At 52.7% G+C, this 13,582-nt stretch overlaps 2 protein-coding genes across 2 annotated transcripts; one reads left to right on the top strand and one right to left on the bottom strand.

The window, feature by feature from the left end:
• Positions 1-616: 616 nt before the first annotated feature.
• On the top strand, positions 617-3,635 carry PG998_000584 (uncharacterized protein; the record flags this gene model as incomplete). The annotated part of the gene is given in 9 exon segments (XM_066867402.1): positions 617-750; positions 914-1,053; positions 1,072-1,146; positions 1,213-1,884; positions 1,899-2,148; positions 2,229-2,673; positions 2,741-2,929; positions 2,984-3,187; positions 3,357-3,635. 9 exon segments carry the CDS (start codon positions 617-619, stop codon positions 3,633-3,635), a joined length of 2,388 nt encoding a protein of 795 aa, XP_066735817.1.
• A 2,275-nt stretch (positions 3,636-5,910) lies between these two features.
• Positions 5,911-6,489, bottom strand: PG998_000583 (uncharacterized protein; the record flags this gene model as incomplete). The annotated part of the gene is made up of 1 exon (XM_066867401.1): positions 5,911-6,489. The coding sequence occupies one exon, from the start codon at positions 6,487-6,489 to the stop codon at positions 5,911-5,913; it is 579 nt and encodes a 192-aa protein (XP_066735816.1).
• Positions 6,490-13,582: the final 7,093 nt, after the last annotated feature.

The following is a 13,582-nucleotide window of genomic DNA, read 5'->3' as shown; positions in this document are numbered from 1 at the left end:
GATGTTCATCACTTCCTATATCTCTAGAAGCTGAAGTGAGACAGGATAAGGCCATCCACCGTCGCGGGTTTCTTTCTGGGGCAAGGGAGGGCTCTTGGCTCTCGATTACCTACTCGATTACCAAGCCAGTTTGGGTGGTGATGGCATCGCGGATCTATTCTTCCGGCCACCACCGGTCACAACACGTGCGCCACCCCTCACGATAAGGAGATTTGCTAGCCGTCGCGAACAGGGGTGTTTGAAGGCGGGTGGGTGGAGGTGGAGCGCCTGGACGGCCTGACATCGATGCGACGCAGCGACTGGCGGCGGCCTTTACGCCGAACCCCTGTCCCTTTTCTCTTACATCCGCGAGGGCCTTAGGGCGACCTGGTGGTAGGCCCGCGAACCCCAGAATCTGGGTACTGCGCGAGAGCCTGTCGGTTCTCGCTCTCCTTCATGATTGCGCCTGGTTCAGCAACCCAAGATTACACTACTTTCTCTTGATCCCTAGTCTACGACTTGCTATTTTCGCTAGGACGAACCATGCTTCCAACTGCTTGCTAGCATTGCCGTTCTAGTGTCGCTTGCCGAGTATACTTGCCATTGGTTCATCCTATAGACTTACAGTTTCACCACCATGAAGCACAGCAACGATGGGCGACGTGCTTCGGAAAACCTAGACGCCTCCTCCGCGCCCACCCCAGCAACGTCCACCTCTCAGCTCTCGCCCGTCGCCCTGGGCAAAAGAAGGCGTAACAACCCCAACGAATGGTAAGAGTTCATGCGCTTGTGTAGGCTGAGATTCAATTGCCACAGGCCAAGACTGACTTGCGACGTTTCTAGTTGTGACATTTGTCGATTGCGTAAGGTGCGCGATGCTCTACTCTAAGCTGACATCGGATGTTTGTGCTGAACTGTAACTCGTCCGCGTTAGGTCAAATGTGGTGGCCGAACAGGCGATGAACCATGCGACAACTGCTTCCGCCTCAAACTTGCTTGCGGATTTGCCCAGTCCACCAGCGGCAGTCGGGCGCAAGGTGAGACTCGTCGTTGTTGATGTTCGAGAGGTTCGAAGTGCTGAATAACACGAAGCCGCCAAATTAGCGAGGATCACACCAACCGGCACCGTCACCGAAGCTGGAACTATCCGAAAGCGTGCTCAGCGAGGTAAGCCAACACCAGCGACACATCCCAGCATCACTTGATACCAACAGCCCGACTAACATAAGCAAGCCTGCGCGAACTGCCATCGCCACAAAGCAAAGTGCTCTGGCGACTTGCCAGCATGTTCGAGATGCCGCTCAGCTTCTCTGACTTGCGAATATGCGCCATCCAAGAGGCGATTTGCCAATGTAGCCACACCGTCCGAGCAGGCGACTGAGCCTGGATCGGTATCAACAGCGTCTGCATCTGTGAAGGAGCAACACAGTCCTGAAGGCCAAAGCCCAGTCAATATGGACATCGCATTTCACCCAAGTTCAGAACCTCAAACAACCCTACTCAAACGGGACATAATACTGCAACATATGGACGTATACTTTGAGGCGTTCTGGTATGTACCTTGCCAGGGCATCCTCCATCCGGCGACAACATACCGCATGATCGACGAGAACCGTTTGCCTCCCTACTTAGCGGCAGCCGTGGTGTCCATCACATCGACGGTGGTAACAGATGTTTCGCAAGGGCGCCTACTCGCAGCTCAGTGCAACGAGCAGGTGGAGCAGCATGTGATGCGGCAATTCGGCCACATGGATCCGAATCTGTTGGTGCTTCAGGCCTTCGTGACGACCTACAACTGGATGTCGGGGCCCCTGAGCAAAGTTTGGATGTGGACGTCGACTGCTGCCCGGTTGGCCCGGTGCTTGGGCCTCATCAACGAGCCCGAATATCGACAGGAGGAAGGGGGTATGCCAGACAAGAGTGTCTGAGACGAGCCGTATGGCAGATATGGAGCATTGACCGATACCTATCTGGCGGTTTCGAAGAGCACGTGCTGCTTCCTTCCAGTTCCATGCAACTGAAACTCCCCTGCAATGACGATGTCTTCAGGCAAGAGCTTCCCTCGACAGAAGCGACACTGCACGAAGTACCCCTTCAACCAAATCATGGCGACTTCAGTCTGAATGCTGCCCACGTGCGGTTGTTGAACCTTCGTACCCAGATACTCAGGTATGTTCTGACATCAATTCCTTACTTCCCATTCTATGCCCCCCTTTTCAGAGTACGTGTTGCTGACTTCGGATCTACAGCTCCATGAAGCGCTTAACCGAAGCCCTTCAGAGTCCCCAGGTCACTTCTCCCACGCCCGAGCACTTCATGGCGACAGTAAACCACCTTCAAGTTCTCATGGTGAGATTCAAGGACTCGCTCCCTGACCGCATCAGGTTAGGCCCTCAGAGCTTGCAAGACCACCTAAACAGACCCGACCGGACAAGCTTCCTCACGCTGCATTTATGGGTTGCACAGACATACGTGGACCTGTACCGCTTTTCGCTCCCGAGGCTTGCGGACTCGACACCGGCAAAGTATCCAGAGGGAATACCATGGGAATGGCTAGACATAGCGCAACGACAAGCCACGGCCTATGCTATCCACCAGGCTCAATTCTGGACTTACCAGATGCATCTGATCAGACAGAATTCGGGCGTCAGTAAGAACCTGGTCACCGCAGATTGGATGATCGGCGCTTGCGCAGTAAGTTTTCTTGCTTTCAGTGTCGCCACCTGGATGCCAGGTCCCTTTTGCTAACTGTATTTTGTAGGTTGATTGCGCAACGGTTCTATTGGTCGCTCGGAAATATGAAATATGGAAGAGAGCTCTGAAGGAGGGCAGTACGGCACCCCTTTGTCTCGCGAAGCCTATCGACGACGAGCTCCTGGCTTTTCTCGTGTCGTCTCTCGTGAGCATACTAGAAACATTGAAGCCCTACCTGCCAAGGGTTGAGGCATACGTGAGTCATGTCAACTTCGCTATACTACTGCTTCGGCAGCTGACCAGCCTATAGCAACGGCATATTCTAGCGAAAGAAAAGGTCTACCTTGAAAGTGGCACGGTGAAAGAAGGTGATAGCCAGCTGAAATCATGGGTTCCTAGCCCCGGGCCAGAGGACATATTTCCACGGCAATGCAGCTCGACGCAGGACGGCGTGGAGCATGATGCACGCGTTATCATGCAATCCCGCCCCTATCAACAAGGCACAAGCGGGGGAGTACGAGCCACAACGGCAGCACCAACGGCGAACAGCCCGTCATGCCGTACTGCCTAAAGAAGGCACTGGATGAGCCCCCGTCCCGCCTCTTTCACCCCCAGGCAGTGACGAGACGCGATCTCTGCAGGAAACAAGCCATGTTCCCCCTCCTCCCCACCACCAACAACAGCAACAGCCGCCTGACGACAGCATCCCGTCTCATCTCATCAGGGTGGACGTCTCCAATTGGATGAAGACGGAGGAGCCGCTTATCTCCAACCTGGACAGTATCGCCATGGGGAACTACCCGGCCCTGGGGGTCAACACCCAGTTCCCGCTGCTCGCCCCTACCATCACCGGCGGCTTGGACGGGAGTGCATCGTCAGACCCCTCCTATACCATGCCATACGTCATCCAGGATGAGGATTGGCGTGGGATGTGGCCGCAAAACTCGCAGCCGATGAGCTGATGAGCTTTTTGCGCCAGAGACCTACTTCCCACGGCATGCCTTCGAGTTGCAGGTTCACGCATTTACGTGATGGCGATGCGCCACTGCTAGAGAAGTGCTCTTGTTCGATTTCACAGAAGGCAAAGCTCCAAGAAATACTGCGCATGGAAGATAATCGAATCAGATGAACAGACGCTGGCCGACTCTTACCCTCGCAATGTCGAGCGTTCTTGCTGTGTTCTCGCTCAAAAGCGTGCAGATTTCGATGTTGAGCCAACAATCACAACAGTAGCAGCTACAGTCCCTAAAACAAGCCTCCATCGGGATCTACGGAGAATGTAAGAACCATCATAATATGAGATGGGTATATTTACCATATCTCCACTCTTGTACCAAAAGCTCGAAGTACATCATATATAGCCTGGACCCTATGTCGATATCAATTGTACATACTAATATTCAATTTAAGGTTCCGGCATGCCTCCGAGACTGAAGCTAAGTAGTGCACAAGCACACAGTAAAGGGAATTCGTGTATGTGCCCTACAGTGACTGCGACTTTCCAAACCCTATGTTGATCAAGGGTCGTACATGAACCTGGTGGTATATCTATAGGCAGAGATAACACATGCCTATAGGCTCTGTAAAACAAATTCTGACCGCCGTGAAACAGTATATAATCTTTACACACACTACAACAGTTAAGAAGTACTATGGGATACGTGTGAACAACATGCACGGAGATCACCACCACCCACCCATCACAACATATCAGCTGAAGAAAAAGCAACCCCCTAAAGCCTATCTAGCTGCCTACATATTGACAAAGGGAAGAAAGGGCCCGCCATATGCAAACCGGGTGTCGAGTAGAGATAGAGTTCCAGACAAGGCTAGGCTTTATCAGATTTGATCCGATTGATCGGCCGCCACGAGGCCGTCCTGTGCGGCCCATGTGGGTTTTGACTTCAAGGCTTGCCATACCGTTTAATCTGGTGTGTTCGTCTTGTCTTTTTCAGACAGACGTATGTACATACGTCATGCGCTCCGTCAACTCCGGCAGTAGCAGTAGCAAGTCCAATTTGACCTGCGTCTGCCTTGGTCATGAAGATGTTTGATCTTGATTTGTCCCGAGTCAAGAAACAAGAAATCAAGCACAGGTGTGCATAGGTAAATACGAGATGCAACGATGTTGTTGTCGGCTGCTGTCGCGTGTCCACACTGACGGCGCAGCAACAAAATTCCTTCGCGCAGGAACCAGCACTTTGTCGGACTTGCTTTGACAAGCAGCACCGGCCGCTTCGCTGCTTGCTGTGGATCCCGAATTTCTCCATAGCCGTACCCATCAAATCTCCATCTGATCTTATTGAGCCGCGTAACTGCTGTGGCTCCAGAGTTCGTGAGCGTCGCAGGGGAGTCCTTGTCTCTGCATGAAGCCGAAGGGGAAAAGAGTCCACTTTGCGGGCGACGCTTTCCTCCAATTGCTGGCTGTCAGGCGAGCAACATGGGAATTGGTTGATACTAAAACAACAGAACCTATATTGGATGCGTATTATTACGTGCGATGAAAAGAAGAGGGAGGCGGCGCAAAAGGAATGAGAACGGAAGAAGGATTTGGGGCTGGGGCTTATGCTATTTGCCGAAGGAATGACACCCATCACAGCGCGCATGTGAAAAATAGTAAGCGTATGGAGTATTGTTAATTTTGAAGCCGTGTTTGCTTCTAGCCCCGACTTGAACCGTCTGGAGTGTTTGGACTTGGTAAATGTATTAATTATACAATATTGAATGTACGAATGTACTATATGTCCTGGTAATGCTTCGTTCTGCCCTTTCTGCCTGCCACCGTCCATTGCGGACGGCGTGTCCAGCAAGCATCGCTTGAGTGTGGTGTAGCCGAACAGAGAAGCCTGCTCGGCGCGCGTGGGGGGCGAAGTTTGCTCGAGAATATATATCCAGAAAGTTATCCTGTGCCGTATAACCCATTAAACGCCGCGACTTGTAGTGTGTGTCGTCGCTTGGTCACCACTCCTTCGGACCCAAGCGAGGAAGAATGATAATATCAGGTCAAAAGTATCGCTGCCAGTGAAGACTCCGTAATTCATGCATGTAATGGTTGTCATCCAAGAAACCCCCCTGCCTCCTCCGGAATGTTAAGAGGTTGAGTTGAGAAAGTATAAGGCCCTTCCATCCGTTCCCTCGGAGGGCTCAACCTATACTCGAGATGCACAAACGGATATTGGTTCTGTCGTTGTCGTTGTTGTGAGGGCTAGAAGCAGACACAACACCGCACATCCCGATTTACTGGAATTGCGAGCGGTCCTTCTCCTTCAGGCCACCGATCTGGTCCATGTCGATGGAGTAGAAGCCGTGTTTGCTCTCCTTCTCGTAGGCGGGGAGCTGCTCGTCCCGGATGGGTTCCATGCCGACCGTGGTCTCGCCGACGCGCACCACCATGACGCGGCCCGACTTGTTGCGGCCCTGGTCGTCCTGCTCGTCGGGGAAGGTGATGTGAATCTGGGGCACGTTGGTGGGCGAGTGAGGAGGGGCGTTGGGGTCGGCCAGCATGGGGCGGTGGTCGACGACGAAGATGCTGGAACGGCCGCCGGGCGTCTGGATGGTGAGACCGCGGCTGGTTTGGCCGTCGATCTTGAGGTCACTGTACTGCGGGAGACCGTCGTCACCGGCGAGCTCGTGATGGGCTGCCTGTTGTTGGCGCTTCATCCGCCTCAGCAACAAAAGAAGGGCAGTGAGAAGCAGGGCGACAAAGGCGACGCCGAGAAGGGTAATAAGAAGGTCCATGGTCTGGTCAGAAGCGAATTCGTCACGGCGGGTCAGGGCAGCAGTGCCCTGTGCCAAGAAGTTGATCATGGGGGCCATGATGATGCGATTGGGTATTGATCTTCGATAAGTTCACGATGAACGGTAGATGATGTTTCAAAGTCCTGCGGAAGGGAGAGTCGTCGTAGATCGAAGGAGCGAAAGTGCTACGATGGGGCCAACGTCAGTGAACCATTCCGGATACATATAAAAGCAATCAGGAACACATTGAAGGCCGTTTGGTCCCAAGGCCCAGACACCGGAAATCCGGTATCTGAGGGGAGGGGGCGCCCATGGGTTTCGAGACAAGGTCGATCAACTGATTCATGTACAAGTGACTTACATGAATAACGTGAAAGAGCGAGTCCTGTCGATGGCTTTTTTGGTGAAAGAAAGGACGGAGACGAGCTCAAAGAGTGAGAAGCTGAATCCTGGGGGCAACGAATGACTGGGGGCGAGCGAAAGAGCGACGACGACCCGAGTGTATTAGACGTTATTTTTGGGGGTGGGTTATGAAAGACCAACGACGACGGCAGCGACGATTAAATGACCGTGGTGGAAGAAAAGAAAAAGGAAGGAAAGGGTAAGACGGAATGGGGCGGAGAGCACCTCATAATGGGATGGTCAAGATCGGCTGCTCAACCAGCGTCCTCCTCCTCTCATTCAGTCTCTTCCACACTTTTCCCCTGCAGCAAGGACTAAAGACTCGATTGGCCCATGGACCGCTAGGCTTGCAACTCAAATTGGATGCCCCATCTTCGCTATCACACCTCGTTACCTTCCCAGTGACCACCCTCTCGTCGGGGGGGTGCCTCGTGCCTTGGGGCCCTGGACGGGCCTTGGGGCTCCTCTAGCCAGACCAGTCCAAGCCCCGTTCAAGTCAGCAGCAAGCCAGGAACCAAGAACAGGCACCGTCCTCTGATTCGGCCATGCGACGGTCGAAACGCTGCTAGCATGGCCAAGCTGGGGGGGTGGTAATCTCCTAGTCCGGCCAATAATCTTACTTGACGGTATGCACTTGGGTGGGGACCACGGCGGGTGTATCACCAATCGGTAATGCTTCAGGGGACGCTCCAGTCTGGCTCCCGCTACGGCCAGTCCTACAGCGAGCGCATCTATGCAAGAGGAGATGATTTCCATTTATTTGTACATGCTAGAATCTTGCCCCCTCTTCACCCCGTTCCCTCGCTGCAAGTGTGTCTGTGTGCGAGCGAGCATCTAGTAGACATGCCTTGCATGCACCAAGCACGCACACGCATGCCGCCCGGACATCGAGGAAGCGTGGACCTCTCTGACGTGCGATTCGAGAGTCCTTACCGCCGCCGCCGAGATCATCATCACCCAGCAGTGCGCAGCTTCACCTGACAAGAGTGTTGTTCGATCGTACTTCACATGCTCTCGCGCGTGGCCAATGATATCCCACGCGCGGGCCATTGCCATTTGATACCACGGATACTGTTACGTATCCGAGCCCCAACTTACGTTTGCGTCGCGTCCATCGCCATCGTCTAACAAGGCAAAGGCACCCGTATCGAGCAGGCGAGTTTGATATCTGATGATCATGTCTGAGATCGATGTATACCGTCGCCAAGGATCTTTCTCATGGTATAAGTATGCCTGATCCGTGATCGGGAAAACACTACCAATGAGTCTGGTGATTGGAAAAAGGAATACAAATCCACACGGAGAAGGATGATGTATGTAAATGATGTAAACCCACATCGGCTTGTTCATACCAGATGGTGTCGCATCTGTGAACTGTCTGCGTGCTCGTTGGTCTCCAATGTGGGTAACCGAGACTTTAACAATTGGAGAACGGCTTGAGTTTTGTGCTGACTGATCAAGAAAGGCATCAATTAATGGGTGGCCCCCAACATGCCCGTTGTCTGACCCATCCACTGACCGAAAAATAGAATTTCGCGGTTGAAGGACATCGTCAGATGAATATGCAGGACTTATTGGACTCTGTTGGGCATTGGATAAGATGGGAAGCCACCAGGCTTCAACAATGTCGAAGGCTCGAGCTATGTGATGTTCAAGTACATACTACTACTCTACACCTACTTGGAACTGCCCTGGTTATTGACCCCCAATCCACTCTAACACTACGGAGTACAAGGTATCAATTCATACTCGCCCAGAACCTTTTGTTCCGTCCATGAGAATGAAAAAAAAAGAACATTCCACTGGCAAGTATGAAGGCTTAGGGAAAGGGAATGCGGGCTGATAACCCCTGCAAGTTGAATGGCCGGGTGGGGAGTAGGGAGAGTATGCGGGGTGGTGTCAATCAATAATGATGGCTTCGGTTTGAACTATTTGCGAGCCTTAAAAGCCACTCCGGACTGACCACGGAGCGCTAGCCTTGATTGCATTTGAGCTTCCAAGGAGAAAGATATCGACTATTTTCATCGAATCGAGACAAATACAGAGACAGCCCAACCAACCTCGCCGCGTGCGCTTTGTTGCGTGGCCAGATTTTTCGTACGAAGAAGCGAAGACGATGTTGTGGAACTCAGACGGGCAAGCAGGCATGCGGCCATCTGCATTCTCCGTGGCTCCATGCTCGCTCACTCCCCCAACAGTGCACAATCCGAGAGGAAGTCAACCAGTTCGCCCACGAAAGTGTTACCGGCAGACGAACATGGGAGGACAGATCAGGATCCAGCAAGGGGAATGATGACCTGTGTGCCGTGTTTCGGAGACGAACACCAGCTAGTGAAGGCAGACATTGACTCGCATTGCATTCCATGTGTAGCACCTGGGCTCCCTGGAGCATTCCATTTCTGCCCATCCCTTGTTTGTTACCTGGCGTAATCCGCCATGCTAGGCATGCAAGTAAGTATGTAGGGTATGCATTCAAGCCTGGTGGGTTGGGCGTTTGACAAACCCCGTGGGCCTTTACAGCAGCAAACCGTCCGTCGCGAGTTTGGACGGGGCAAGACTGCCAGGCGGGAAATGAAGGTTGGGCGTGATATCTCGTGCTCCGAGTGGCCGCCGAATGCCTCGCTCACCTATCTCCGGGATCATGCCGTCTTCCAGTTTGATATGTGCTGCCCCAGGATAAGTATTCCAGGCAAACAGGCCGCAGGGAGAGACATCCAAGGGGCGCTTGCACAGTGATCTGCTCTGTGATGCCGCCATCTCTCCTGTACCACCACCACCGAACTGCAACAGCCTAACCCAGTGCTGTAGGCATCGAACATGTCAAACTACTAGTATCAAGCCATCGCCTTCTCCCTCCCCTCCCTCGGGATTTCCTTCTTGCTAATGTGGGTACCATATTGTTTCTGCCCTTTGCCAGAAGGGAGATGCCAAGTCGTCTTTTCGAGAGAATATATTCAACTTTGCTCGCCATTTTTACTTCAGCGTACAGCTACTCTTAGTACAGCCTCATCGCATATCTAATTTAGTTTCCTGTGACTATACCGAAGCTCGTTCATATTCTCCCATCAACCATAGCCCTACACGCACCGTCTAATATCCAACCGGAAGGATCTCACTGGCAGCCGCACACAGCCCCACCGAACGAGACCAATCCGTCAGTCTATACAGCATCAAGACCCCCAGACCGACCCCACACACCCAACGGGAAGATATACTGTCAGTACAGTGATCGCAAGCCCAACAGGCATCATTTATAGAAACACCCCGAAAGAGTCGACTGCCCCCATAGCCAGTCAGTGTCTTCAAACGGATAGAGGGTCAGCAGTTTTCCATACCATCACTATTGGTGCAACGGAAGATTTTGGTGAGTGGCATGCACCGCCCTTCCCGTTGGTCCTGCATCTGCAATCCAAATATAAACAGCGCGGCAAAGCGCTGATCCAACAGGCAACACTGCCCCCCCATCTTTTACCTGGCAAGCCGTGTTCAACAAGCCTCACTCACGCACTCACATACGCACACTGTCTCTGCATGGAGTTGTTGGCAAGGGACCAATTCTGGGCGCATATTTCCCCTCCCACACAACCCTGAACAAAGAGCGGCGGGCGAGCGAGCAAGCTTCAGTGTCGCCAACCGCCTTACCCGAGATCCGCGTTCCTTACATACTTATACTTATATGTCTCTTGTTGCCTGTTCTGACGCAAGTGAGCACCGCCAGCAGGACATACCATACCCGGCATACGCGACGGCACGCAATACATAGTGAATACTCCGGTGGTTCAACTTGGCCAGCATCGGAAGACAGCGATCAACTCCTTTTAGAGCATCACCGAATCGCACAGGTCAAACGCCACAACGAGCCACAAGTCTGGAGAGAGTAGCACTAATCGTCCGACTCCAAGAAACGCACAGACGAGATCTTGCCTCACAAGCACCTCTCGAGTCTCGTGCTCTCAGTCAGTTCAAGCACAGCACAACGAACGATAGAATTGGAACTTCAGTCTTAGGAGGACCCCTGACGCCCAGCACCTGGACAATTTGGGGCTGCAACTAGGTTAAGCTCTTACATGTACCGAGAGATACACCACCGTCACGCCCAGCTGCGGAACTTGGTACGCTACTTGACGGGACCTTTACGCAATCCCTAATTTGTTGCTTGTCCTGCTCTTGGCCCTGCCACGATCTCCACTGGCACTGTCCGGCAGTTCTCTTCTTCTTCCCCGACTCAACATAGAGACGAACTGCAGTTCTCAAGAACGACCATTTCCTGTGGACTACTCGGTCGCCTTGAGCCAGATTCGTTTGATTTGAGCGAGGGATTACCTTGTTGCCAAGACGAGAACCATCAACCGTCCTGTTCGATTGTGTACAGACATAGCGATCTAATTGCTGTCTCAAACGATCCACATCCCAGGTCCCTTGTTTGGGCCACTTACACTACCTTCATTGGGTACCCCCAAACACCCCCCAAATCCGGGTCGGTCCCGGTCGATTTGCTTGTTTGAGAGCCCAGAGCCCCAGAGCCCCAAAGACCAGAGAACTCTCCCTCGCTGCTGCAGCGTAATCCCATCATCTATTAACAGCCCCCTACTCGTAGCGGGGCGGAGAATTAAGGCTTGCCACTAGAAAAGTCTGGCATCAGAAGTCGGCGTCTGTTCTCGACTTACTACCATCTCAGATTTAGGTTGAGCCTTAGACGCCAAACTTCAGCTGACAGGCGCCTCCCTGCTGCTTCTCTTCTTATCCACGGCCAATCTGACTGCAAGGAACATACGGTCGAGCTCGGGGTTTTTACACGGAAAAAAGACACAGTATCCTTGGTGGATGCAGTCAAGTTGTCTTGCGTGTTTTCTGAACCTAATTCACGATACATACATACATCTTGCTACCCCAAGCGATCCACAAGGCTATCTTGCATCCCTGGGACCTGCCTAGCCTAAGCCGTCAATTCAACTTTGTTGTTAGTCCGGCCGTCCAGTCCAGTCCAGTCCGACCCCTTCACGGCAGAAAGGCGACGGCACCAACAGCAAGCGAGCCAACGCCCGAGAGTGCTTGGAGCAATACCCGCGTGTGTGCAAAACGCATCAGTTCGAGGTAGTTTTTTTGTTGGTTGTACTCTGAGCAGCACAATCCTCCGAACCAGCCAAGCCAGGTCAGTCTCGTGCTCCTCTTTCCTAGTCAGGCCCTTTCCGCCCCCCAGTTCGGGTCTCCTCCACCCCGGTCTCAAAAAACCAACAGCCCAGTAACTTACCTACTATGTACTGGCCCCTACTGACAAATGTACATGATATCCTACAGCTTGGGCAGCCTGCTCGTGTCGTGCGCCGCGGACTGCTTCTGCAAATACTGATCCTCTTGGGCGTCGCTGAGAGCCGAGAGTTGCAACATCAGACCAGGCAAACCACCCTAGGCAAGTCAGGCGAGTTTTGAGGCAACGCAGGTCGAACCAACAGGCCGGAAAGAGAGAAAGGGTCGATATTAATCACTGAAAGTCAAAAATAAAGGTAGGTACCCCGGGGTGTATACTTTATTTTTTGGACGACGCTCGCTCTCTCCAGTCCTCCATCCCCAGTCTCTACACATGCCGCATCACTACTACATTTGATGCATTGCACTACTACACTTGCACCATCTCCCTCCAACACGCGAGCTGCCAGAAGTTTAGTGAGCTGAGCAATTCGACCCGCAACTGTCGTTTGTTACATCCCCTTCGTCATCTTGCCCGCTTCCCTTCTTTCATCTTTCTGCCTTATCCATCTTTCGTCATTCGCCCGGCACTCGTACATATTCTTTGGCCATCCTTCGTTTTACCTTACACGCTGGCACTGTTTGTCCTTGTTGTTCTTGTACGTACCCTCTTCCTCTCTACCCCTTCACTCTTTTTCTTCGTGAGCGTACAACACTGCCCACCCTCTGCCTAAGCCTGCTTTTTCGTTTGTCGCTGCTGCTATTTCGCCCGACTCGACTGCATACCAACCGCAATTCTTCTAGCCGCTTCCCGACTTTGCATACGGCAACCAGTAGAACGCGCAGCAGCATCGCTCGCTAGAACACCACAGCTTGTCGCACGGCACGCTGCTCTACACCGCTGCTTACTGACGCCCAACAACGAAGGCATTGCCTATCCGAACGCATCGCATCGCATCGCACCGTACCGAATCGTGTCGACCATACACTAATACTGGCGTCTGCTGCTGGTTGTATATTTCCGAGAGAGACGAACGGCCGACAAGGTCCAAGGCACCAGGCTCCCCACAAAAGAGCAACCTCATTTGTTGCACGCTTGTTTGTATTGTAGCTTCTTGCGAGCCAACACCCGGGGTACACAACAGTGTCGAAGCTTGGTATGTGAATCTCTCCTGCAAACTAAGCTGCCCGCAATGGCTCGTCCATTGTTTTGAGGAAAAAGCAAGTCTTGGGCCCTAGTGCGCCGACTGAAGACAATGAAACCATATGTTTTCTTGCCTATGCCCATCAAACCTGCTTGCCAGCCTGGCCAAGCCTTTCCCAAGATAGCCTCTGTTTGCCTTGGGCCGCCAAATGCTAACGTATTTCACTGCCCTCTACAGATTGGATCACCTTGCGCGCAAAGCCCATCGCGTAGCTCCTCTGTATATATTCACTTGACCCAAGCGTTCGCTGTGCGTACATAAAGAACGCTTCGACGCTACGAATACTCGACGCATTATCGGTAGACAATACTCTTGCTGGCCTCGGAGAATAGCTGTACATATCAGCGTGAACATTTTACTCGGAGGAATACCACATC

The sequence above is a fragment of the Apiospora kogelbergensis genome (genome assembly GCF_038363985.1).
Source record: "Apiospora kogelbergensis strain CBS 113332 chromosome Unknown utg000001l_segment0_segment0, whole genome shotgun sequence".
In the NCBI taxonomy this organism is placed as follows: domain Eukaryota; kingdom Fungi; phylum Ascomycota; class Sordariomycetes; order Amphisphaeriales; family Apiosporaceae; genus Apiospora; species Apiospora kogelbergensis.
This window is presented reverse-complemented; position numbering and strand designations above follow the sequence as displayed.